The sequence below is a fragment of the Setaria viridis genome, chromosome 2 (genome assembly GCF_005286985.2).
Source record: "Setaria viridis chromosome 2, Setaria_viridis_v4.0, whole genome shotgun sequence".
Classification (NCBI taxonomy): domain Eukaryota; kingdom Viridiplantae; phylum Streptophyta; class Magnoliopsida; order Poales; family Poaceae; genus Setaria; species Setaria viridis.
The window spans coordinates 42,546,500-42,573,206 of record NC_048264.2 but is presented as its reverse complement, the minus strand read 5'-3'; the positions used below and the strand labels follow the sequence as shown (position 1 = coordinate 42,573,206).

The 26,707-nt window shown below is 46.0% G+C and overlaps 2 protein-coding genes and 1 pseudogene across 6 annotated transcripts; 2 read left to right on the top strand and 1 right to left on the bottom strand.

Moving 5' to 3' along the window:
• Window positions 1–1,843: 1,843 nt before the first annotated feature.
• LOC117844447 (anthocyanidin 3-O-glucosyltransferase-like) lies at window positions 1,844–3,995 on the bottom strand (annotated as a pseudogene).
• A 995-nt stretch (window positions 3,996–4,990) lies between these two features.
• On the top strand, window positions 4,991–9,572 carry LOC117845360 (adenylyl-sulfate kinase 3). Of its 5 annotated transcripts, XM_034726379.2 has the most exons (8): window positions 4,991–5,366; window positions 6,173–6,322; window positions 7,256–7,405; window positions 7,550–7,668; window positions 7,755–7,839; window positions 8,421–8,490; window positions 8,679–8,725; window positions 9,203–9,572. In XM_034726379.2, exons 1-7 carry the CDS (start codon window positions 5,006–5,008, stop codon window positions 8,695–8,697), a joined length of 954 nt encoding a protein of 317 aa, XP_034582270.1. In that variant the 5' UTR covers window positions 4,991–5,005; the 3' UTR covers window positions 8,698–8,725; window positions 9,203–9,572. The 5 variants fall into 5 exon arrangements, with proteins under 5 accessions (XP_034582270.1, XP_034582269.1, XP_034582268.1 ...); XM_034726378.2 differs by lacking the exon at window positions 8,421–8,490 and having other exon boundaries at window positions 6,176–6,322; XM_034726377.2 differs by lacking the exon at window positions 8,421–8,490.
• Window positions 9,573–10,043: 471 nt separating this feature from the next.
• On the top strand, window positions 10,044–10,929 carry LOC140221731 (uncharacterized). The gene has a single exon (XM_072291595.1). It carries the CDS (start codon window positions 10,332–10,334, stop codon window positions 10,674–10,676), a length of 345 nt encoding a protein of 114 aa, XP_072147696.1. The 5' UTR covers window positions 10,044–10,331; the 3' UTR covers window positions 10,677–10,929.
• The last annotated feature ends 15,778 nt before the right edge of the window (window positions 10,930–26,707 follow it).

The following is a 26,707-nucleotide window of genomic DNA, read 5'->3' as shown; positions in this document are numbered from 1 at the left end:
CTGTTTGTTGATCGCTCATAAAGGTATTATTCTGGGAAATTCACATGTTTCCTTCGTTCCTTCGCTTGCTGCTAGACTAAGTTTAGTGCCAAGGTTACATCTTGAGGCTACATGTCGAATACGTGTCAAAATGTATGTCTCGCAATCAATTCCCTGAAAAATTAGATTGAAAAATAGAGGTTTCCTTACATCGGTAGGTCATGTTTTGTTCCTTAAGTGTATGCAACCTTAGAGTTTGCAGTCTAACAATATGCCTGATTTCCCTTCATCTAGAATTCTAGATGATCAGCTTAGAATGATTGACAACATCAACTCCTTTTATGCCATTCATGTGCAGCAATCCAAAGTTCTTCTTGTACCGATCAGAACTTCCTTAATAACATTAGCTAGCTTACTTGATTTTTTTATGTGAAAACTATATGGGTTATGATAATGTTTTTTTATTTGCAAGTTAGCGGTGGAGAGAGAACTGCTATAGGCACTGAGAATCGAGTCACTGAACTACGAGAAAATGGATATCAGAGAAAATTGTACATGGGATGGTGAGGCATCCATGTGTTTTGACCCATGGTCTTCCCAGTTTGTAAGACATCCTTTTTGTAGCTCATTCCTAAATTTACCCAGTGTGGCTTAGCTTGATCTTTAGTTACACCGCATAAGTTTATAACTGTGCCATAAAATTCCATTTTGTTTTGCTTCTCCTTGACAATTCTAGATAATCTATAGCTGTAGCTGAAAACTAACAGAGTATGGATTTATATGGAGGAGTATTGTTGCTCTGCTAATTTGTACATCAGCATAGTGTTTACATACACAGAGCAATTTTGTGCATGCCAATAGTAACAAAATCATGGAAATCTCCATATAATTGGATTACTTGAACACACCTGTTGTGATGTTGAGACAATGATTGGTGTGAGAAGAAGAAAGGTGCATATCTCTAACTATGATATTTTGACACTGCAAGCCAAAGCTTCTAGCAATTTTATTAAGTAGCAACCTTTTGAAATCATGTGTGCATCCCCGATCCAGTTTATATAGATGATGATTTCTATCAAAAATGGTCAAGTCGATCATTTACTTTCTCGATATGGATATATTATGTGTTTTTTATAAAGTAATAACAAATTAATGGCAGTTGTATTTTGAGAATATAGGATCTTTAGTTACTTTCCATTTCATGAATTAGATTTGCAAACAACTTAGGTAGGAAGCTATACTCAGATATCTAGAAAAATGGAAACTACTACACGATAATTGTCTTGAAGTTCTTCGCATGATGCCTCTGTCCTTGTGAACCTCTCATGTAATATCCGATGTCTTACACTAATTTAGACTTTTGTACTAATGCAGGAGCTGACATGCTTGCACCACAAGAACTTGGTTCATCAACTTCAGATTCGCATGCACCGATTACTTGCAGGTGTGTCTTGATCAATTATGTTCCTCACTTTGTTCCTCTCATACCGGCATTGTAAGCATTAACTTTTTCAGCCATCCCAAAAGCATCACTGTGATGTTGTTGTCAACTACTATATAAGGTTCCTCGTTGGGGGTGTTTGTTAATTATTTTGGTCATGGGAATATTGTTGCAGAGAAATGGCTATTTCGTTGCCACTGTTGAGATGATAGAGAAAATAAGAACAACAACACAAATATGTCAATTTTTAAATATGAAATTTTTCTTTGTTTACACATATTTGCAGGCTGTCCTGTGAGATTTGTCAAGGAGCAGGAAATTTTTTTCTCAGCCGTTACTTGCTGACTAAGAGCAACTCCAAAAGTCACTCTAAACTACCCCTAATAACTTAATTTGGGAGAAAAAAAACTGCGCTCCAACAGCTCACCCAAACCGTCCGCATATTTTCGCCCACCCCAATCGCAATCCCGTCACCCCGCTTATTTGCGTGCGGTCTCTCCTCCCCCAATCGCCCACCGCACTCCTTTCCCGCACCACATCAGGCGCGTTCATCTGCTGGTCCCCGAAGAAGGGGTGGCAGTGCGGCAGGCCATCATCGCCATGGGCATGCCGCCAGACATCCCCTCGACGATGGATCCCCAGCCAGAGTGCGTGACGAACGTGCCCACCGACAGGTGCCGCAGCACGGCGGCCTGCGGCGCCCACGGCACGAGGATTCGGCCGGAGTTATTGGTCGCCTTGACACAGTCCAGGAACCCGGCGGGAGCAGCGGCCACGTGTCCTCCTGCAGCGACCACAGGAAGGGAGCGCCGCTGGCCTCGAGCCTGTAGGCAAGCTCGCGGAGCTCATCAGGCGGCGGCGCAACGACCGTGCCAAAGCTGACGTACGTGATGGCACCAGAAGGACGGTGAGCGAGCAAGCCGAGGCAGCCGTGGGGTCTTCGGCGGCTGGCGCGACGGCACCGGGGAGTAGGTGGTAGGGGCTCATGGCGATGGGAAGGCAGTTGGGGATCGCGTCGGTGAGCGCCGTGGTGAGCGTGTCCTCCAGGAGGCTCCCCAGCAGCAGCCGCTTGGCGAGGCTCAGCCGCACGCCGCCACCCTTCCGCCTTGGCTGCCTCCGGAGCGGCCTTTAGGGCGGGGTCGGGCAACGGTGCCAGCATGAGCAAGGCGCTCGAGCGGCGCATGAGCGAGGAGTCATGGGGTTGGCGGGCTTCCGATGCGCTAGTCCCTAGCGTGGCGGCGTAGCGGCTAGGCAGCGGCGACGACGAGGCAGCAAGCTAGCAGCAGCGCTAAGAGATGGAGGAAGCTACATGGCAGTCGGCAGGATACAACATCCCGTGGCTGGAAAAAGTCAGGATAAGGACGACCGGTCAAGGAGGAATGGATAAAAGAAGAGAGCACTCGTACGTATTCATGACCGATGCAAAAGAAATTATGAGGGGGGAAGCTGATGGCATGGGGCCATACGTGCTGACGTGGTCAGTTTTGAAGTATTGGAGAGTTTATTATTGGGGATCTGCTGTGACATGATATGATTTGGGGGAAACAAATTTTTAGTAGAGCCCCCAATACATAATTTTAGGGAAGAAATTTTTAAGAGACTCTTAGAGTTGCTCTAAAATACCTATTTAATGGAAAAGCGGAAAGATCAAGTTTCTTCTGCTCCCTAGTCAGTTCTTCCATTTAACAAATAAAACAATATATATACATATTTATAAAACCATCATTCCACCTACACCCAAGTTTTCTACTGGATGCATTTCTTAAAATTCACTCTCTCGATATTATGGATTTATCGAAGACGCTAGGCTTTTCCTTCGGAGTTCGGACAACTGACATTTGACTTTCTTAGCAAATGAGGTATTAAGTGGATCTTAATGGCCTGTTTGTATGGTTACACTCTAGAACTCCCGCAAAAGTTTCAGCCTAACACCCAGCTCCAAAATTCCATGAAGCTGATAACTTCATGGAGCTGTGGTGCAAATTGGGGTGGAGTTTTGGAGCACCTCTTTTGCAGCTCCAAAGCCCCCTCTTTTCAACCTCCTCGTGGAGTTGGTGGGTAATTACCTACCAATACCACTGGTTACAGAGAAAACAGTTCGATTCTATTCCCCCAGACCCCAAGCCTATTTCCTTCACACGTGACTGCTCTGTTTTGCGCCTGCCTTCACGCGTGACTGCTCCCCGCCGCCGGTCGCCTGGCCCCTCCTGGCCGCCTAGCCCCTCCCTGCCGTCGTCAATTCGAGCCCCGCCGACCGCCACCGGCCGCCGGAGCCCCTCCTGGCCGCGCGAGCTCCCCCGTGGGCCCCGTCGGGCGCGCCACCGGCCGGCCGCTGCCCCTATCCAACGAGGCCATCCACGGCGTGCCAGAGGTGGCCCGGGTACGCCACGACGGCGGCCGGTGTGGCGAGCATCCCCGGCTCGACGATGCCATACGCGACGAGTGGGTACGCGAGGCATAGCATGGTGCGGCGGCGCGGTGGGAGCATGGCGGCTCGGCCAAAGAACGGGAGGCGGAGCGCCTCGGCGGCGGTGGTAGGAGCCCCGTGAAGAAGGCGAGCAGGAGCTGGGGCCATGGAGTGACGAGCTAAGGTCGAGGACGCGGAGTAGACGGCCCTGCCATGCGCGCGCGTCGAAGGAGACGAGCACGAGCAACGCCGCGACGGCGAGCGTCCCGAAGAAAAGATAATGTGTGACCGAATGACAAGTGGGGTCATGGGTTAGGGTAAAAGTGACAATCCATCCAAAAAGATCCTCCTTTTGGAGCTGGAGGCACCCATCTAGCCAAACATCCCATTTTAGTTTTGGAATTCTGGAGTGAAGCTGGCTCCACCTGAAGTTTTAGAGTGGGGCAGCTCCACCCAGAGTTGGAGTCATACCAAACAAACAGGTCCTAAAGTACCAAGTTTTCATTGTTTTGGATAAAACCATTATTTACAGATTTGGACTTAGGATACGGTGATTTTCATACTGTTTCTAGGACCAAAGTGATATTTGTAGAGATATTGTGATGGCCAAGCGCTAGCATAATGGTGCTGGCAAGATGGTCGGCTGATTCAATTTGTGCTGGAGCTACCTGGACTATCCAAAAGATCCTAGGACTGCATCATAATTGTTTTATTAGTACGTTCCATCATCGTTGCTTAAAAAAATGCCTATGCCTCCTGAATGGGCTGAGACTGAGATAACAAGTCCACAATTCAAAGTGGCATGCGAGTGATAAAATTTTAGAGATGCTATTGATATTGTGCATTCCGAAGTTGCATTTGCACTAAAGTTTGCAGGTATACAGGAAAGAGAAGGTCGGAAAATATTTTTCAAAATATTTCTGGCTAAAATACTTTACACTTACTTGGTTTTATCAACGCTTTTTAATGATACTGCAATAGCTCTTTGGTTTGATATTGGATCAATACAGCAATTGAAAAATCAATATCTGAAATTTGCCGAACTGAGCCGAAAAAATAGTGCGGGCGGGCCTTGGAGCCTACGTGGCCACGGCGTCAGCAACAAAAGGCCCCTTTCTTTTGAGGACACGTCGGCGCCACCAGTCAGTCAGTCAGCTACTGAGCCCCACCACCGCCCCATGGACGCCCCACGAGCGGCACGCCTCGCGGCGCGCCCACCCGGCCCGCCTCCCGTTAGCATCCTCCTCCACCGCACCGCGGCGCGCGGGGTGGTGGTGGTGCCCTCGCGATCCGCGTGCCAATTCCAGCGGTGGTGGCCTGGTGGGTGTACCTTTCCCTCCCCTGGCCGCTGCTCGCGCCTCGCGGCCGCGCACCGGAACCAGAGCCCCGTCGCGAATCTAGGGTTGCCTCCGCCCCGCCCCCGCCTTCCGAGATCCCAAGCCGCCGGGACTGGGACGAGGGTAACAGGCGACGGAGGCTTCGACAGACGCCCCCTCGTCGAATGCACCGGCGACCGATCGATTCAGGAGCACGCAGGAGGTCAGTCTAGGCACGTAGCCGCCTCTCCTCCCCTGTTTCCTCTTCGCTGTTTCGATCCAATGTGGGCGCCACTCGCCCGATCGGGGGACTCGGGTGCGTGTGAATTAGGCGAAATTCCAGATTTTGTTCCATTTCGACGGACTAGTAGAACCCATGATCATATTTCCTTTTCTTCCCGCGATTTTTTTTTACACTTGATCGTTTCGAGTTGGGGCCGAAAGGCGTCTTTCCGGTATCGGCCTCTATCTCGAGCGCGACTGTGGCGGACATTTTTACGCGGCTGTGAGGACCGAGGAGGTGGTCTATCGCTGCCGTGGTCTCCAGGCCGCTAGCTTGGTAGAGAAGTCCGAAAGGGATTCAGTAGCAGAGCTAAAGGGTGACAGTGAGGCGGTGATGGGAGGTGAGGGGCTGAGTGGGGATTGAGGTGGGTGAGTCAAGTCTATAGGAAGAGAAGGACAGGGGGTTTAAGACAATTCAAATGCGACGGGAGTGAGGATAGGTGGTCAGCCACACTGTTGCAATTTGTTTAGGGTTTGTCCAGCTTATAACCAACATGATCCCCCATGCGTCCTATTTACTATTGCAATTTTTGACTCAGGAATTCGAAAGAACAGCCCAATTGATTTGTACAAAAATGCTCAGTGGCAACCAATTCTGTAATCGTTTATGAAACACGCAATAAAGAGCTTCTACTAATTAAGAAAAGAATATAGTAATTTCGCTGGTAATCAGATTGCATGTTTTTTAATTTGCTTGAAAAGAATTGGAGCCTTTCTTGTTGTCTAAATGATTGTATTTGTACACAGTAGTTGAGGAGAAAGCTTCAAAAATGTCATCCACTGTGCCAAAGTCATCAAATATCTTCTGGCATGATTGCGCAGTTGGCAAGGCTGATCGTCAGAAGCTACTCAAGCAGAAAGGTTGTGTTGTCTGGATTACAGGCCTTAGTGGTTCAGGTAACTAAGGCTCCCTTTCTCTCAATCTGGTTTGTTGTCTGCTTCTTGCTTTGTCAATCAATCTTTAAATTCTTGAAGTGTGGATAATATCAACTGCAGTCAGTGACTCTTCCTAGTTCCTACATTATATATTATTATGTCCTCTTTGTTTGTCTCTTGTTGGGCTTTGTTGCTGTATACTGTCGCCTGCATGGACTTAGATTTCTGTACTATCACATGAACTGTTTTATATATCATCGGATTCTATTAAAATCAGTTTAGGCCAAAAGCTGTAACCACTCTTGGTTTCATTGTAGACTTTAGAGTAAAATTCCTGATGCCTTCATGGTTTTTAAGTAATTGAACGGATCACACTGTTATTGCCTCTTAGGTAATTTTTGAACCTTTTCTCTCTTGCTTCTGTGCATTCTATGCTAGTAAAAATCTGGTCAAGAATTGCTAGTTTTATGGAAATTTAGTTCAGCTCTCAGCTCTGTTCTCAAATCTAGATGGTCAACCTGTTTTGACTGGATAGATGGTCAAGTTGTTATTGTTGTAATTAAAAATGACCATGTATTTTGGCTTGGACAAATTGCTCATGACCTTTCTTTAGTTCCCATGCATTTGACCAAATATCTTCAAGGTTGTTAAACGGCAAACCTACAATGTTTCAAATAGCACTGTAATGTAAAATTTTACTATTTGTATGGTGGACATCCATTATGTTTGCTGATATTATCCTATTTTCTGTTCACACTATCTTCTGGACTTAGATTAACAAATGGGCACTATATCAGAAACTATTTCTGTTCTTACGAAGAATGACAACTTGTAAATGATAGATTTCCAATAATCACTATTTTTTTTCAATTGAAACTTTGCCTTTTTTTAAAAAAATGGCGTCCTGTATTTTTAATCTAATTTTGTTTTTTTTTCTGCATTACCTTTGTCAAGGTAAAAGTACCTTGGCATGTACATTAGGCCGAGAGCTCCATACAAGAGGGAAGCTTGCATACGTTCTTGATGGTGATAACTTAAGACATGGACTAAACAAGGATCTTGGCTTTAAAGCTGAAGATCGTGCTGAAAATATAAGGAGAGTTGGTAAGTGTCTCCTGAACACAGAAATGTTTGCATTGAACTTAATGAAACTCCCATGAGGAAACAATGGTGAACAGAGTCCTTCTTGTGCCATTATTTAATACTTTCTAGCCTTGTGTAATTGACAGTTTCAACTATTTTGGACAGGTGAAGTGGCAAAGTTATTTGCAGATGCGGGCCTTGTATGTATTGCAAGTTTGATATCTCCGTATAGGAGAGACCGTGAAGCTTGCCGTGCTTTGTTGTCTGATGGTAGCTTTGTGGAAGTAAGGGATCCATTTTATTTGTTTTGTCTTTAGTGAACTTAGCTATCCCATGAGTTTTACCACCAAACACCTGTGAACTTTTGCAGGTTTTCTTGAACATGTCCTTGGAATTGTGTGAAGCAAGGGATTCAAAGGGTCTTTATAAGCTTGCTCGTGCAGGAAAAATAAAGGGTGAGGTTCATATAATGCTTGGTGTCCAGAATGGAAATAATTTAGAGAGTTTAATGCTTCAATTTAGCATGTCCTGCTGAGCAAAATTTGATCATACTTAATGCTTTACATTATAAATCACATTTCTGGCTTGTTTGTAAGGTTAGAAGCACAGCCTGATTTGAAGAATTAAAAATACTACTCGAGTCAAATTATGCTTGTTTTGAGAAAGCAGCACCTTAATGCCAATATGATTTCACAACAAAGCACAAATTTAGATGTTGCATATACTGCGAGGATGGATATTTTATTTTACCATCTACAGTGTTTAGATTCTTCCATTTGATTCCTTGGTCACACTGTGTAGCGATGGTACACCTAGCATGTGTTTAAGCGTTCTTTTTAGGTTATATTCTACCACTATGCTGTTATTTCACATTTGGCTGCACATGGGTCATGTTGCGTATTTCTAAATGCTGAACCAAAATCAGTTGAGCTGTTTTGTTTTGGGAGTGGATTCTAGTCCCTGACCTGGACCGTGGAGTTATAGGTCAACCGTCAGGGCATGCTAGGGCCCCAGCCTCTAAAGGTTTTCTTTTCAGGTGTCTATATGTCCATTTGTAAGTTTAGGAGGAGTTCTCTAGTTGAGAAATGGAAAAAAAAGGAAAATGAGTAAGCCTTGTCTTCTGTAAGCTTAAGAATCTATGTTTTCACTGCAACTTTGTTTATGTGCAGACTTATCTTTATTTTGCTGGTTCTAGTTCACCATTTATTATGTCAACTGTCTTCATGACATTCTATTTAACCTGTTTTGTTAACTCGTATAGAGTTTGTTATTGCTTAATCATGGTTTACTGCAGGTTTTACTGGAATCGATGACCCCTACGAAGCTCCCCTGAATTGCGAGGTACACGATGGTTCAGATTTCTTGCCATTCTTCACATGTTGAAGTGTGTATTATTAAGGCATTAATGTAGTTGTTCCTTCTGGTCCATATCAAATTGGTTGCCTTACTGAAACTATGAAGATTGAATGTCATAGGAAATTGATTGGATTAGGAAGAGAAGTGCATGTTCATCATTTCCTTTTATGCAAAATAAATCAATTGTGTAGGTGCAACGGGCTATGTAGTTGTTATTATAGGACAGTTGTGTCTAGGAAATGTTAGATGTTAAGGTTATTATCGTGTCTACTCCCCAACACAAGTCGAAAGCATAAAAATGATTTTTACTATAAGGTGTTCTAGAAGCATCAAATTGAAAAATTGTTCATCCTGGTATTAGAAGGAAACCAGATTTGATTATTTTCTATGTTGACATCAAGTTCCTATTGTTTGTTTGTGGTCAACAACTACAATTGTTTGACTTTCTTGGTTTTCTTGCAGATTGAGATCAAGGAAGTGGACGGTGTATGCCCCCCACTTTGTGACATGGTGGGGCAGGTGGTTACTTACCTTGAGGAGAAAGGCTTCCTGCACGAGTAGCTGAATCCGTGAAGCAATCTTTGGGGAAGATTTATATAAGGCTAGCACAGAATAAGTCAAAGGCGCTGGCAGTGGTGTTCCCATAGTTATGTCTTATGTAGATTGATTCCAATGCCATCTTATTTTCTTTCGTTACTTCCCTCTGGCACTAGTTCTGTCATTCTGTGCAATGGCATTCAGATGAGCCTAGATTGTTCCTAATCTCTTTTGATTACTTCCTCTGGCACTAGTTCTGTGCAATGGCATTCAGATGAGCCTATATTGTTCCTAATCTCTTTTGACTTGTGGAGTAGTTTACGTGTAATGCAATGCTGATAGCCACTTGGGTAGTATGGATGTGGCAATTATTGTCGGGGAAGGTGCAACTAATGCTAAGAGAAGTTATCTTCTGATACTCGGTGTTCTGCAGTGCCGAGCTGGACACCGTGCGAGGATTTCAGTATCTGCACGATGAAACTGAAACATCCGCGTGTTGTATGTGGCAGGCTGCCAGGACTCCATTCTGCCGTCTGTCACATGCTACTCCCTCCATTCTAAATTGTTCCTCCGTTCCATTATACAAATTTATGGTACCGAATAGATATACTATGAAAATATATTTAATAAAAAATTAAATAGTATTTACTTGGTATCATAAATATTAGTATTTTATTATATAAATTTGATCAAACTTGAGATATTTTGAATTAAAAAAATTAAAACAACTTACAATTTGGGAGGCGCTGCACACGTCGCACGGGAAAACGACCAAAGCGGCCAGCCCGCGCGGCGGCGGGAGCGACGACCGGTAGGGCTCCTGGAGTCCTGGGTCCTGGCCCTTGTGTTTCCTCGCCGCACGGCACCCCCCACGGCCGCGGCCGTAAAAACTTCCCGCGCGCTTCCTTCCACGGTTCCACCCGCGCACTCCACGCCACCAAAATTAATAAAAACCCGCGCCCAAATCACACACCACACGCGACAACGCGACGGAAAAAACCAATCCGAAACATCCGACCAGCCGGGGGCGCGAGGGACAGAACCAAAGGGGTTCATGGTGTTCAGCGCCGCGCTCCTTGCAGCGGCGGCGCGCGCGCCGGCGGAGCTGTGCCAGCCCCCGGGGCGTCGCCGGGTGCGCGCGGACGAGGTCCTGCGCGCGCTGCTCGTGCCGCCCGCGCGGGAGCTCGGGCGCCTGGGGGACTCCCTCTTCGCCTTCTTCTGCCTGCCGCTGCCGGAGTACTACGTGCCGGGGTCCGGCCGCGGCGGCGGGTGGGTGGCGCGGGCGCCCGACGCGGCGCTGTACCACCGCTACCGCTACCGCTACCGGAGGTCGCTCTCGGTCTCCTCGTCCTCGTCGTCCTTCTCGTCTTCGTCGACGTCCTCGTCGGAGGAGGATTGATTGCTTTTTTTTTTTTGAGAGAGCTGGATTGATTGCTTGTAGTGATAGGATAGGAAACTCTACGGGTTGCTGAATGCAATGGACTGTGGTTTTTTTTCTGAAAATATTTTTTTATTTACGAGAGAAAGACTAGAAAAATTACCTGTTTCGTGGCTCTAAATTTTTTTTTCGTTCCCTAGCTGACACCGAGTTCGACTTTCATTCCTCATATATACTGATGAATTTTCCATCCACAAACCGTTAAGACGATTTTGCTCCTGTGAGCCCCACCACCCTTCGCCCTCCTCAACTCTCTTTCTCCCTCTGCTCCACACCGGCCTGCCGGCTGCCATGCCCCCACGGGAGGTCGAGCCCCGTCAGCCACCGGGCCCTTTGGGAGGCCGTCGTGCCCCGCGAGAGGCTGAGCCCCGCAATGCACCTTGTGCGCGCGCTTCCAGGATGACTACAAAGTGCGGCGCGACCCCGCCGAGGGCCGACGCCTCCTGGTGGCCGCCAGCGCTCGCGCTTGCTGCGGCTGCCGCATCGCGCCACCCCTTCACCGCCACGGTCCTGCTCGGTGCCGCGGCAGCAGCGGCCGTGGGCGCCGGCGGCTGCTCGCTCCTCTTGGACTTCGGTTGGAGCATCCCTGAGGCGGAGCCCCACGTGGCGAACCAGTTCATGGTCAACTGGTGGGCCTCCCATGGTGCCCAGGTGGCGGCCGCGAAGAAGCCTGGCGCTGGCACGGGCGACGGAGCTTCGGCGGTCGCGAAGAAGCCTGGCGCTGGCACGGGCGACGGCGCGAAGCTCCGGCTATGCTCGCACGTCCGGTGCGGGCGGCGCGACACCTGGCGGCACGAGTTCCAGCGGTGCTCTGTGTGCGGCGCCGCCAACTACTAGTCCCACGCGTGCCAGGCGCTGGACTAGAAGCGCGTGCACAAGGCGCAGTGCAGGGCTTAGCCTCCCGCGGGGCACGGCGGCTGGCGGCGCGCGGCCTCCCAAGGGGCCTGGCGACTGACGGGCTCGACCTCCCGCGGGGGCACGACAGCCGGCAGGCCGGTGTAGAGCAGAGGGAGAAGGAGAGGAAAGGAGGGAGAAGGGTGGTAGGGCTCACATGTCGTCTTTTCACAGGGCATTTAACGGTTCACGGATGGAAAATCCAACAGAGTGTTATATAAGGAATGAAAGTTGAACTCGGTATCAAATAGGGAACGAAAATTTTCTGAGGGCCACGAAAGGAACGAGTACTTTTTCTAGTGTCAAATAAGAAATTCTCTCTTTATTTATTCATCTGTCCGAGGTTCAGTACAATCACGAACTGCCAAAAACTTTAGAAAATCCGGGGGATCAAGTCAAACACATGACTGATCCGGATCCCAACTCAGACTAGAATGAGCTAATTCATGTGCACACAGATTAGAAGATCGTGGGGTAAAAGAAATTTCAACAGACACAAAATCTAGTTGAATAAATTGACGTGCCTCCATAAGCAACGTATTGATCAAACCCTTGACTCCAAAGCGGTGAATAGGTTTGAAGAATCGCTTTCCAACTGAATTCTCGTCATACCTTGAGCTGAGATGGCCGTTAGAGCTTAAGGCAAGCTTGAGCCTCTGCACAAAAAGAATCATGAATTGATTCTAATCCCCTTGCTCTCGCCATTACTGCATTGCCATCAACATCTCTAACAATGAAGCCCCATCCTCCCGATTTTTGCTCCATGAGGAAAGCTTCATCAATGTTAACTTTGAGAACTTCCTCCAGAGGTGGATTTCATCTCTGCACTTTTTTATGATGCTTCTCAACTATTTTGTTTAGCATAGTACAAACCTCCTATGTCTTGTTTCTTGCTTGGTGCACTACTTCTTCCACTATTCTTCTCTGTTCACCAGCATTAACTTTGTTTCTTGGATCTCACCATAACCGCATTAGGATCATGATCTCATATTTGTTTTCGTCCTCCATAGATAGGATACAATTTGTTACCTCCTTGGCATCTTTTATGTCTACTAATTTCAGCATCACACCTTCTAGGTTCATCATCTGCCAACATTTGCGCACGAATTTGCATTTAAAAAAAAACAATGGCTACCATCTTCATCCATCCTCAAACACACTGGACAGCGGGTGTCAACATCATCAATGCCTCTTCTTTTAATATTCATCCGCAGAGGCAGACTATTATGCGTTAGGTGCCATAAAAAATGTTTGATCTTGGGAGGACATTCCATTTTCCATATTCTTCCCCACTCTATCTGATTTGCAGTTGCTGAAGGTGACGATGACTCACCTCTCTGTCTTGTGGCCTGCCGCTCCCGCTTCTCCTCCAAAGTGTGATACATCGATTTTACTGAAAATAGCCCTTTTGAGTCATAGTGCCATGCAAGAAAATCCTCCATATTATTATTTACTCGGGTTGCAAGGATATGCTTCACATCCTCTTCCCAGAACACATCTTTGATTAGAATTTTATCCTAGTCCCCTGTTAATGGATCAATAAGTTTTGAAACCTTTGCCAAGATGTTATGCCCTCGAGGAGTGATTGGCCTTCTCATCACACCTTTCGGTACCAAGGATCTAACCAAATATTTATTTGTGATCCATCACTAACCCTCCAAATTAAGCCTTCCTTTAGTGCTTGTATGCCGCGAACAATGCTTTTCCAGGAGTATGAGATGCCTTGAGCTTCTGTCACGTCAAGTGATTTGCCATTCTCAAAATACTTTGCTCGCGGGACCTGGGCACATAAAGAATATGGGATTCATCAGTAATCTCCATGCTTCCCTTGCTAACATTGCCAAATTAAAAAGGTGGAGATCTCTATATCCCAAACCCCCTTTCTTTTTTCCTTGATACAAAATCCCGGGACAACCAATGCATCTTATTTTCTTTATCTTGTTGTGCCCACCAATATCTACAAATCATCATACTGATTTCATCACGTAAGGTTTTGGTGAGGTCAAAATAGGACATTGTGTATGTGGGGATCGCCTGCGCTATGGCCTTGATTAGGATCTCTTTGCCAGCTTTTAAAAGCAGCTTTTCCTTTCAGCCTTGAATTCTTTGCTGGACCCTTTCTTTCAAATATGCAAAAGTTTTTGCTATTGCTTTTCCATATAAACTGGAAGATCCAAATACTTATCATTTCTTGCCTCTGTTGCAATTCCCAGGACTGCCATTAACTAAAGCTTGTCAGTTGCCTTAGTATTCTTGCTAAACATCACCAATGATTTATCTTTGTTGATAGTTTGCCCTGAGCATTCCTCATACAAGGTGAGAATATTTTGCAGATGATGTGCACTTTGATCATCAGTTTTCAGAAGTAGCAGTGAGTCATCTGCAAACAGAAGGTGGTTGATGCTCGGTGCCTCTTAACAAACCCTTATACCAGTTAAGAAACAATTAGCTTTAGCTGCATTCAACAAGGCAGAAAAACCCTCAGCACAAATTAGGAATAAATAAGGAGATAGAGGTCACCTTGTCTCAAACAACGTTTTGGTGAAATTTCCTTAGTAAGCTAACCATTTATGATGATGCGGTAAGAAACTTTAGAAATACATCTCATTATAATATCCACCCATCTTCTTGCAAAACCCAATTTCATCGTCATTTTTTTTCCAAAAAAGACCATTCCACTCGGCCATATGCTTTATTCATGTCTAATTTCACTTCTGCATAACCATCTACACCAGATCTTTTTGTTTGTAGGAAGTGAGTAAATTCATAAGCTAAAAGTACATTATCTGTTATGAGCTGGCCAGGCACAAAGGCACTCTAGTTTAGGGAGATAACCTCGGACAAGATCATTTTCAGTCGATTTGAAATTACCTTTGATGCAATTTTGTACACCGCATTGCACAGACCGATAGGCCTCAGGTCTTTAACCTTTTTTGAGTTTTCCACTTTTGGTATTAGCACAACAATAGTGTCATTCCATCCACATGGCATTTCTCCCTCGTAAAATTTTTTTTCACCTCCTTTGTAATGTCATCCCCAATGATATCCCAATATTGTTTGTAAAACAAGGCTGGCATGGCATCAGCTCTAGGTGCCTTCAGATCACCAATACTGTCCAAAACTTGTTTAATTTCATCATTGCTGAACTCTTTTAGCAGCATATCATTCATCTCTTGCGATACTTTGGATTAACTTGTTGTAGCAGGTCATCAATTCTATCGACTGCATGGGATTCAAAAAGATTTTTATAATGATCAGTGATATAAGTGACCATCCCTGTCATCTCTGCCTTGAAGCTCCCATCCTCCTTCACTAACCTTTTAATTTTATTCCTCTTCTTTCTTTCCGATGCGTATTGTTGAAAATACTTTGTATTACGATCTCCCTTTTCTAACCAATGGGCATGTGCACGTTGTTTCCAATAGAGTTCTATTTGCTCCTCCAATTTCTCCAATTTATATTTTAGAATTTCCTCCCTGGCTACATTTTGTGCATTTAGAGAGCTCTTCCTACACTCCTCCAGAGCACGTCGAGCTCGTTTGATTCTCTTCTCAAGATTACCCAAAGATATTCCTGCTCCAATCCGAAAGGTTTGTAGCAACCTCTCTAAGAGCATCCTGCACTTTACCATTCCTTGCATTCATAGTGAGTTTCCATGCATTCTCAACAATTGCTGCACAATTATCCACCTTTGTCCAGCTAGCTTCGAAGCGAAAATGTGGAGCAGGTGGGTTTCTGTAACTTGCATCCTCCTCTTCTGTGATCATCATAACAAGCCTATGGTCAGAGTGTCTAGGTTCACCATTGATCACACGAAAGCTCAAAAACCTAGCACACCATGCTCTATCCGGAACTGCACAATCCAGTCTCTCTCGTATGTAGCCATCACTGTTATGATTATTGTTCCTCCAAGTGTATGGATCCTCTACAAATCCTAGATCAGTCAGGAAACACTCCTCTAGGGCTTCTCTGAAATGGTCCATGCAGCCTTGTGCCCATGGTGCATGTCGTACATACATCTATGGGCCCACCAGAAGGTTTGGAAAGTCTAAGATACAAGGCTAGACACCGAGACGTGTCAGACATGGAGACTACGGTGCTGGACAACGTGGTCTACGCGGCAAGATAGGAACTAGTCGAGGATTAGAAAACTACTCGTAGCAATTAGAGTAGGACTCACTAGTCGAATCCGACTAGTATTCTTGTAATCAACTGACATGTAACCCTACCCCCAGCAATCTAAGGCGAGGTAGGGACCCCCTCCAAAGCAATTCAATACAACCAACACACAGGACATAGGGTATTACGAAATCTAGCGGCCCGAACTTGTCTAAATCGTGTGTTCGAGTTCACCTTCGAGTTTCTGATCTCGACGAGCCCCACGCATTAAACACTACCTCGGGCACCCTCTCGATAGGTTGCTGGGTCTAAACATCAACAGCTGGCGCGCCAGGTAGGGGTGGTCGTTGAGAATCCACCGGCGAACTCGATGGCCCAATTCATCATCAAGCCAACAGTCGCGTTCGAAGCGGGTCGTTCATCTTCGGCTCCTGAGTTAGCATCGCAGACGGTGCTGGAAACTTCCACCGCCATATCACACTGGCCCTAGAGAAGAAGCAGCACACCATCGACCTCCAGCGACAAGCTCTGGAGGATCTCGTCGAAAAATTTGGCAAATTTTCAATTTCTGACCTAGTCAGAGGATGGGGGGACGAGTCCGAGTACAACTCGACTTCTCTCGCTAGTCGGATTGGTTACCATGAGCTGGCACTTAAGCCATCGTGCGAATCGGTCTACGATCCAAGTCGATTCCCGTTCGGACTTCGAAACACAGGTGTTGTCTACCAAGCTACCCTGTCCAGATCACAATCCAACTCGGATATGATCGAGGACCCCGACTACTACTCGGATCCAGACGAGGAGACTCTTTTATCAGGTCCACAACGGGGCCTAGTGATTACTTCAACTCCACAAGGCAGATTCGTCTACTTGCCCAACATGAAACCTCTTGCTCTCGCAAAGAACGACGAGTCATGCCTTGTTGCCTACCTTGATACCCTCCCGTACCAGGAGGGAACTCCTCTGTCGCCCATCTAAAGAGGTCACCTTCGAGTTTGTGATCTCGGTGAGCCCCACGCACTAAACATTACCTCGAGCACCCCCCCCCCTCGGTAGGTTGTGGGGTCTAAACACCAACAAGGCACCTCCCTCCTTTTTGCAACTTAGTAAAATTTCATTAAAATCACCTATACATAGCCACGGTCTTCTCCTTGCCGCATTCAGTGTACGCATAGTTTTCCATGATAGATCCTTCTTATCTGACTTTGGTTCACTGTAGAAACCAGTGAACCTCCAAACAAAGCCATCCTTTTCTGACACATCCGCATCAATATACAATCGAGACACTGCACAGAGATGCAAATTAATCTCTTTTTTTCCAAAAAAAATTGCAAGACCACTACTTCTCCCCTTACAATCTTTAACCACCATATTTGTCATGCCAAGCTTCCAATGAAAAAATTCTATTATGTTTCTGTCCATTTTTGTTTCAGATAGAAAAAGAATGTCGGGGTCCTCCTCCTTCTAAAGATTCAGAAGGCCAAGAACTGTCGAGCCATTTCCCAACCCCCGGCAGTTCCACGCAATTATCTTCATTGGTTCTCGCAGGGCTATTCCGACAGCCCCGCGCCAACATGTGCACCAATGGTCACATCTACCTCCACCACCCTTGCTCTCTCAAGAGCTCGATCCTTCTATTTTTTTTACAGGCTTCCAAGCGCGTGTTTCCTAACCCCCTGCAAACTGGCAACAAAGATCTTTGAAAGTTAGGGCACATACTTTATTTACATCATGTGACAAGTAACAAGATCCCACCGCATACACAACTGCATCCACAAACATTCCAGATGTAACGTTGACATTTTCAGCAGACAACACCACAAAGACCCTGTTAACACACATTGTTTAAATTCTCTAGAATGTGCAGCTCCTTCCTTAAAAGCCTCCCCCATGTTCTCATTATCGGACAAGGCAAAAAAATCTTTAAAAAGGTACACACCATATATAATAGAGGACAAGAGGCAACATAACCAAAGACTCTCCTTCCTTTTATTTCATACGGCATTACAAAAGATGCAGCAGATAGGTGGTTGTTGAGAAAAAACAAGAGTACACCAACAAGCAAGTAGGTACTAAAACTCAGACACACACACATATAAGCTTTTACAACATTATAATGCCTTATTGCAAGGAGTGATAAGCTGGGACCTTGTATTTAGATAAGCTAGACATCTTTCTGAACTAACCGAGCAGTTCATTCCCAAGAAACTCATGGCTCTTGCAAGGCACTATCATTAGCGCCCGAAAGATTTCCGGTAGCCCTAGGACCGGTCGCTGCCATACCACCTTTACCTTCCATTGAAGCTTTGCCCATGTTCTTCGACTCAACATCTGTGTCATGCCCATCAATAGCCAATACCTCATTCTGTTCAGCAGCCCTTAGTTCAGCCAGGCCTTCCTTTCCCAAACATTCAGAGAGTATGGGACCCCGAAAGACCCTTTTTTTGCTTTTGGTTCCATAACATCACCTTCATCTTGTACTTCTATGCGAGGTCGCACTATTCCTGCCCCCAGCAAATTGGCACTAGTGTTGCTCTGCACTTCAGATACATTTTTTTCTCTTCTCTTCCAACCCTTCACTTTAATTTCACAAGTGGATCCTGCGGTTGAGAGTGAGTTCAGAGAATTGATTGCCTTAGTAGTTTCCTTCCCTTGTTTGTTACCTGAAATATGTTTCCCATCATCTTTTTCTATAGCATCAACACCACGCACCCCTATTGGCATGGCCCCATTTCCTTCTTTAGCAACAACCCTAGTTTTAGCTCCAGTCCTATTTTCCAGCCTATCATTATTTTCAGGCTGCTGATTATCTGCAACTGTTAGCTGAGCCACCTTTTCCACTAGATCGACAGCCTTCTTGTTTCATGTGGTTGGAGCTTGAGAAATGGCTGCCGGAAGGCCTAGCGTTGTCGGTTTAGGAGCACGCCAGAGCATGGAAGAAGAGCTCTGGTGAGGCTGTCCCATACAATCCGAAAGATTCCAGCAGTGTGGATCATCAAAGTGGACTGGACGGACATGAAGATCCAAACAAAAATTGATTTTTCTTTCTCTAGACGGCAAATCACATATATCCTCCACATGCCCTATGTACCCATGGAACTAGCAGAAATTTGGTAGCCTTTCATATCGAACTTGGACAACAAACTTGTAACAACCTAGCTTAATTAAGCCATGTTTAAATCTTAAACAAAGTCATTAGTACATAAAGGAGAACTTTGACAATAGTGAAGGCAAGTGAAAGGACACTTTTTCCCTCACAAGATAAACCGCTGTTTAGATAGTAACTTAAATTTTTGCTTAAGAACATAAAAATCTGTCCAACTAAGAGTTGCAGAACTCACCTTTACTGACAACTTTTATTTTTGGTGTTTTGCTTGAATCTGAGCAGAAGCCCTTCAAAAACTCAAAGTACAAATCTGTGTTAATTTTAAGAAAATCAGATAAAGTTCCAACCTTGGGGCTCTGTATTTCGAAATTTATAATATAAACTCAAGCTAAGCTCTATACAAAAGTTTTAGAGCTTTAAGCCCTTACCAACTTTGGTTAAAAAAGCAAGGTCGAAATCTGCACAGAAGGCTTTCGAAATCCTGGTCAAATTCACCTAGTTTGGTTACCTCAGCCCAAGACTTGCAATCTAGACCAAGTCTAGAAATCAGATCAATTCTGCATCTTGGCATGAGTTTGTCTCCCAAAAGTTGAACCGAAAATTAGAAAAATCCTTTATAAGAGTTTGAGAACTAAGTTTATACAAAACTTTGTCAATTGGACTCTAGTCCAATTCTCCTCCGAAGCTTTTCAAAATCAAAGCTCAAGTCAGCCAAACACCTTGAAAACAGCCAACCGGCTGATTTTCTCTAAGTCCAAAAAATCAGCGTTCCTTCAAACTTTGGTGCCTTCTATCTCCGAATCTACCATGAATTTGAACTCAGTTCAATTACTAAAGTTGAACTTTGGAACGAGGATTACAACTTTTGTAAAGGGAGTTAATGTTGTGCGGTTCAAGAATCGGGACATCTAGGCGCTTGAAGACCGGCCCGGCGAAATGATCTCGCGGATCAGGCGTGCCCGAGCGCGCGTGCGTCGCGCTCCGCTTGTTGGCCACCCCGTGGCGCAAGCCCACCGGTGCCACCCCGTCGCCCCATCCACGGCCGTGACAAGCTGGGTCGACGCGCCGGCAGCCCCGTCGAGCGCGCGGATGCCCTGCCCGTTGCCTCGCCTCGCCTCGCCCGTGGGCACGCCCCGCCGCTGTCGAGCGCGCGCCCTCACGCCCGCCTACCAGAGCACCGCCACCTCCGCCAACCGCCACCCCGGCTGCGACGCCTCGGACCCAGCCTCGCCAACCCGCCGCCCCGACAAAGCCGTCACTCCCGCGCACACTCGCTCCGCTCGCGCCTACCCACCTCGCCTGCAGTGCCCTCGCCTGCCGCGCCACTTCCTCCTCCTCTGTCCGCCAATGGCGTCGTCGCCATTAATGGCCGCAACAGTGCCCCGGCTTCCCTCCGATCCCGCCCGCCAGAGCCACGGCCCCACCTCATTCGCCACTCCGCCCTAGCCCTATAAATAGGAACCCAGCGCCACCGGTGCCCCCTTCCCTTCTCGCCCCCCAAACTTCGCCGCGCTCGCCTGCTTCCACTATCAGCTCCGCCGCACACCCTCTCCGTGGAGCTCCCCCTTCTTCTCGATCTTGCACCTCGCCGACACCCCTAGCCACTTCGCCTCCACCTCGCGCAGCTCTAGAGCCTGTCGGTTGCCCATGAAGAGCGCCGCCGCCACCGGAACACCGCCGGACTTCGCCGCCACCCAAAGCTCCCTGCCCTTGCGCTGCTCCACCCCGACCTAGCATCCCCATCACCCCCAACCGCTTCAAACCAGCAAAAGGTGAGCCCGTAAGCCCTCCCGGCCACTCACCGTCCCAAGGCCGCCAGCGCATCGCCGGGATTTTGCCCGCCCGCCACCGTGCGCCGTCGAGGACCCAATTGCAATTCGAAAAGTTGAACAGGAGCCTTATTGTTAAAACCAGGGACCTTTGCACGATTAAACCCTAGACCTAGGGGCTAGACCGTAAGTCTGGCACGGTTTATCTTTTTAAATCGGCAGAATATATGTTTAACTTTGGAAAATTCACCAAAATTTGTAGAAAATTCAGAAAAATATCAAACCAATTTTGCTAGGCTCAGTATAAATAGTAGTTTTTAATAAAAATACTTTTGGCACATGTCACTGCTAGAATTAATATTATGTGTTTTAATTCTTGTTTAAGCTATTTCAATCATAACAAATCATAAAAATATGATAAAAAGTTAAATCCAACTCTCAAGTGTTTGTTTCAGACAGTAGAAGCTTGGAAAAATGATTGGAGCTTAGCTCAGATGTTTAAATCTCTGTTTTAGTTTTACCATTAGAATCTAAGCTTGTTTTTACCTTTTTTCATAACAATTAAACCCGAACTGAGAAAAATATGAAACCTTTGGAATAAGTCGGTGATGTAATGTAATTGGTGGTAAGAATATGGAAACCACCAGAAATAAAAAGAGGTACCACTTTCCTATTTAGGGAAGAATAAATCGAGTAAATGTGTAGAAAAAGATGCCCTTCGCTAAAAATTGTGAAAAAATCATCAAAGGCTTTGTATCATCCCTATAACTCACTGTTAGAATTTTATGACCAGTTTCATTGAGGTTTCTGCTATAAAAATGTTTAAGTATACGCTACCTTAAGTTAATAAAGGTAATATTGGAAGAGATACAAAAGAACATTCAGAAATAGGATAACTTTCCAATCTAAAGTTTAATCAAGTTGAGATGTATATACGTACACAATCGCCATCAAACCAACCCCCAGCTTCGCACCACATCCCACCCTCCTTATATGAATAAAGAAGTTGTAAAACCTTGTTTAGGTGAATGTGGCCCTAATATAACTTTTCTTCAGTACTAACTCGTGTCTTACATCCTATGAAAAAGTTTGGGAAGTTAACTTGATGCATTGCATTTCATGTAGAGCTGAACCTCGCTGACGGGACTTACGAGCTTCACCCGGTGCTAGAAGAAGGAGCCATAGCTGAGCTGCAGCCCGTCGGAGCCGAGCCCGAGCAAGCCGAAGACCCGTTTGCTACCTCCTCGTTTGAAGGCAAGCCCCGGAGCATCATTTCCTATCTTTAAATTCTTGCAATACAATTGATTGCTTTGATTGCACATTTACGTTCTAGGAGTTGATTGAAATCATAGATGCATGAATATAGTACCCTTGATCTGAACACTAGTATGTTAAGTCGAGTAGTTGCAGTGCTTAATAGGACTCGGTAAAAGTCAAGTGATTGCCTGTCACTCGTGAGTTATAGGAGTTGTTTGCTTTCCTTTGTTACAACTATAAGGACGATGGATGGGGCAGGGCTCTGTGAACTATTTTGGTGGTCGGTGGATTGCCCCATTTGTCTATGTAAATATGGACTAAGGTCGAGATGTGATAGTGTTCGTGATCAAGCGTTCGAAAGTACTAATCCCATACCTAGTATGGGATGGGGAAGCCTAGTACCTGATTGAACCAGGACGTGAGCGGTTCGTTCCACTATCTCTGGAACGGTGTTCCCTTGCGGCCGCATATGGTGACAAGTGCGGTCATAGAACGGCAGAGGCCGGGTCTATGGAGCCTTGTACCGAGGGAAGTGGGCCCGACACGGGTCTGGGAATTGATGGGGATGGCTGACAAATGAAGCGACCCTTCGCGGTGCGCGGATGTTGTGGGATTAGGTTCGCCATGCATGGTTAAGAAATTCAAATCGATTCGTCTGCCTCTCACAGTTTGGGACTACTTGATCGCTATGCTACACGGAGTAAGAATGGAACTTGATGATGATATTAATATTAGTGCTTGTCATAAATTATTTGGAAACTATGCTTGTTTAGTATAGTTGCTAACTTAGACGGGTAAATAAACTTAGAACTTGTGGCTAAAATATTGAAAATAAGGACCTACTCTAGTCGCTTTTGGCAAAAACAAACCCCAGAGCCAAAAAGCTTGCATGTCTAGGTGTTGGTGGATTAGTACCACCGGTCAGTTAAGTCTTGTTGAGCGTAGTCGTTCAGCCTTGTTGTGGCATATCTCTTTCAGGTGATGTTGACGCCTCTGAGCTTGTGGCAAGTGGCACTTGGCCTCTCCAGCTTCCTCCTGGTTGGACGGTCGAGTGGGATCCCTCCTTGGACGGTGAGGATCGGATCATTGATGTCATGATCGGCTTCGTCATGATGTCCGGCAACGACATCAGCTTCCGCTTATTTATTTCTGTTGCCTGAACTCTACAATTTATGTTTGAATTTCGAACTTGATGTTGTAATAATTTGATGCACTTAATTAATCTGGATGGACTATTGTAATCTCTGAAACCACTCACCTTCGTGTGAGCTCTGCTTTCTCGATCCTGTGTTAAGTGGTTTATCGGATGAAATCCGATGGACCACCGAGTTAACTTGATTAAAGTACATGATCGCATGTTAGGCGACTTAAATGTGCTTTAGCTAAGTTAATTTGGCCGGTTCCGCCACAAAACTCCTCAACTGTGATGTCGTCAACCAGCACGATCTCCTTCTAAGAGGCCATGAACAAAGGGAGTTGCACCCTAGTTCTGAGAAACTTGTTATTGATTGGACCCCTTGCACTGCTATCAATCATCATGGTTGTGCCTAAACTCTCCCCAAGATCATGCGCCAGCTTCTTGGTGAGAAGATAAAAGGCAATGTTTCTGAACTGCACCCACATTGGCACATTGGTAAAGAGGGCAGCAGAGGGATCAGTGCCTGCTGTTATCCCTTCCACTAAGAAAGCATCACCTTTGTACTGCCATGGTCCACCCATGATGACGTGCTTATAGTCACCTTCCACTGAGAATTCCAAGATAAATTTCTTGCCCACTTCTGCCTTCACTGGGCTCTCGTCCATCTCCTCATGGAGTTTCCATACCTTCTTCATGTGGTCGAACTAGTTCCTTGAGTTCACTAGCAGAGCAGACAGAAGGAAACTGACAGCCAAGAACCGGCTAGCTTGCCCCGGTCATGTGGACAACTAGGACACGCTTCTCAGCAGCATTGCTTGATTCTGCAATCTCCTTTCTAGCGCGCCTTGGGTAGACCCTCTCACCAACAGCATCATCTCCTCCTGAAAGGTTCACACACTTGTCACTTAGCATGAGATTTTTGGGACTAGCTTCTCTCTCCGCCATTGAACAATTCCACAAGAACCTGGAAAGCAAAATAGCGTGGTTTGGGGTAGGAAAGATTACTAGTGGGATAAGACTGATCTTCCCCCTTTTGAAGGATTTTTCATCAGAACTGTGGCTGACCCTTTCATACCTCAAATTACTGGTTCTAATTACCTGTAATTCCTTTACCTCGCCCAGCATCTCACCCAAAGATTCCTCCCTCTTTACAAAAAATTCTTCAATACCAGTAATAGATTGCGTTTATGATGAATTTTCCTTAAACACGATCAGAATCTGGGCCACATCTTCCTCCATGTCGTACATACATCTATGAGCCCACCAGAAGGTTTGGACAATCCTAGATATGGGACTGAATACCGAGACATATCTGACATGGAGATTATGACGCAGCACGGCATAGTCTACATGGAAAGATAGAAACTAGTCGGGGATTAGAAAAGTACTCGTAGTAATAAGAGTAGAACTCGTCTAGTCGAATTCGACTAGTATTCTTGTAACCAACCAACCTGTAACGCTGCCCCCGGCAATATAAGACGAGGCAAGGACCCCCTCCAAAGCAATTCAAACCAACCAACACACAGGACGTAGGTATTACGCTATTCAATTGCCCGAACCTGTTTAAATCATGTATCTGCGTTTACCTTCGAGTTTCTGATCTCGGCGAGCCCCACTAACCAAAACACTACCTCAGGCACCTCCCTCTCAAGCACCTCCCTCGGTAGGTTGCTGGGTTTAAACACCGACACTCCCTCTCTTGAATAACTTCTGAATATCAGCAATAGATTGAGCTGATGACAAATTTGTAGGACCCGAATCTGGTGGGACCTTGTAGACCTCATCAAAGAGGGGTACTAATATGGCCTTCAGGGATTGCAAAAGAGCTCTTAGGATCCTTATGCGTGTATCTAAGGGCTTGTTTGGCAGAGCTCCACGTAGTCCAAATCCTCAAAAACAGTAGCTCTACCACAGAGCAGCTCTAGCGTGGATCTATGCTCTCACCATGGAGCTAAGGAAAAGTGCTTGGCTGAGACAACATCTCCAGATCCAGAAACAGAGTTTTTGGTTGGATTATCTACTAATGCCCTTGGTGTTTTCCCAATTTTTTTCTTATTTTTTTCTCTTCACGTGGTGTGGCAACAGGCAGGAGCCATTTGCGATTTTTACCCTAGTAGATGACGAGCTGCGATCGCGAGCTGTTTGAGAGGGAAATGCGTCGGCCAGGTAAAAAATGTCAACTTGGTATGGTCCTCATTGCCTGCTCATTTCTGATTTCTCCAACAACTTTTGTACTATGGGTTTCTTGTTTTCCTTTATAACAGCTGCAGACTTAGAGGATATACGCCTCATAAGTTGAACGGATTTGATCAGTCTGATGAGTTGAAGAGCAGTTTCACAATGATGAACTCTGGATACACATATAGCAAACTCAGTTGCAAGTTGCAGCAACAAGATGATGGAGGTATGGAGCATAATAAACTTTGTAAAATGCCGAGGAGAAACATCTCATAGGTTGATTTTTCATCTTAAATAAAATGCGACAGTACAAGGTATTCTTCTAATACCAGCCAGAGTTCTTACATATTAGTAGAGGCTTTAGAAGATGGCGCATGTAATATTTGCACCATATCTATTACATAATCTACTTTAATCTTGCAAGATCATATGTGTGGCGGGTCCACTTCGGGTTAGCTTGGTTAAACAGGGTTAAGCCGCCTAACATGCGACACTCCTGCCTAAACCGAGTTAACACGAAGTACCGTCGGATTTCATCCGATTAACCACTTTGAACAGGATCGAGTTTAGCAACCTCACACGAAGGTGAGTGGTTCCAGAGAATACAACGAGTCCACGGAGTTAGGCAAGTTGACCCATTTAGTTCGGCCATAAAATCCAACATCAGAGTTTTACAAGGTTTCAAAGGAACAACAGAGGTAAACACTAGCGGAAGCAATCATCGGGGTCGGATGTCCTGGTGAGGCTAGCCGGGACATCACTGATTCCTTTCCTCGCCGTCCGAGGAGGAATCCCACTCGACCGTCCAGCCCGGCGGGAGCTGGGGCGGCCGAGCGCCAGCAAGAGAGGGGTCGGGAGCAGCAACTTCACCTGCAAAACAGGAGCCACAACAAGGCTGAGCTACTAAGCTCAACAAGACTTAACCGATAGGAGTAAAACCACTCCTCCTTCTAGACATGCAGGGCTTTGGCTGAGGAGATTTGTTTGCCAAAAGCACTAAGTAAAACCCTATTTTCAAGTTTTAGCTCCGGTTCTAAGTTCATTAGCCGGTCTAGGTTTTGCAACCTATTCTAAACAATCATAGAGCCAAACAAGAGGTGAATATAAATCAATAAACATGTCATCATCAGATTCCTCATTTACTCAGGGTGACATAGCGATCAAGCAATCTCAAACTGTGAGAGGCAGACGAATCGATTCGAGTTCTTTAACCATGCATGGTGAACCTAGCCTCACGACATCCGCGCACCCGGAGGTCGCTTCCTGTGTCGGCCTTCCCCATCAATCCCCTAACCCGTGTCGGGCCCATTTCCTTTGGTGCAAGGTTCCACAGACCCGGCCTCTGCCGTCCTGTGACCACACTTGCCACCACGTGCGACAACCAGTAGGGGAAACTCCGTTCCAAGAACAATGGGGCGACCGCTCACGTCTAGGTTCAATCCGGTACTAGGCTTCCTCATCCCATACTAAGTATGAGGCTAGTACTTTCAAACACTTGATCACGAACACCACCACTGTCGGGCCTTAGCAA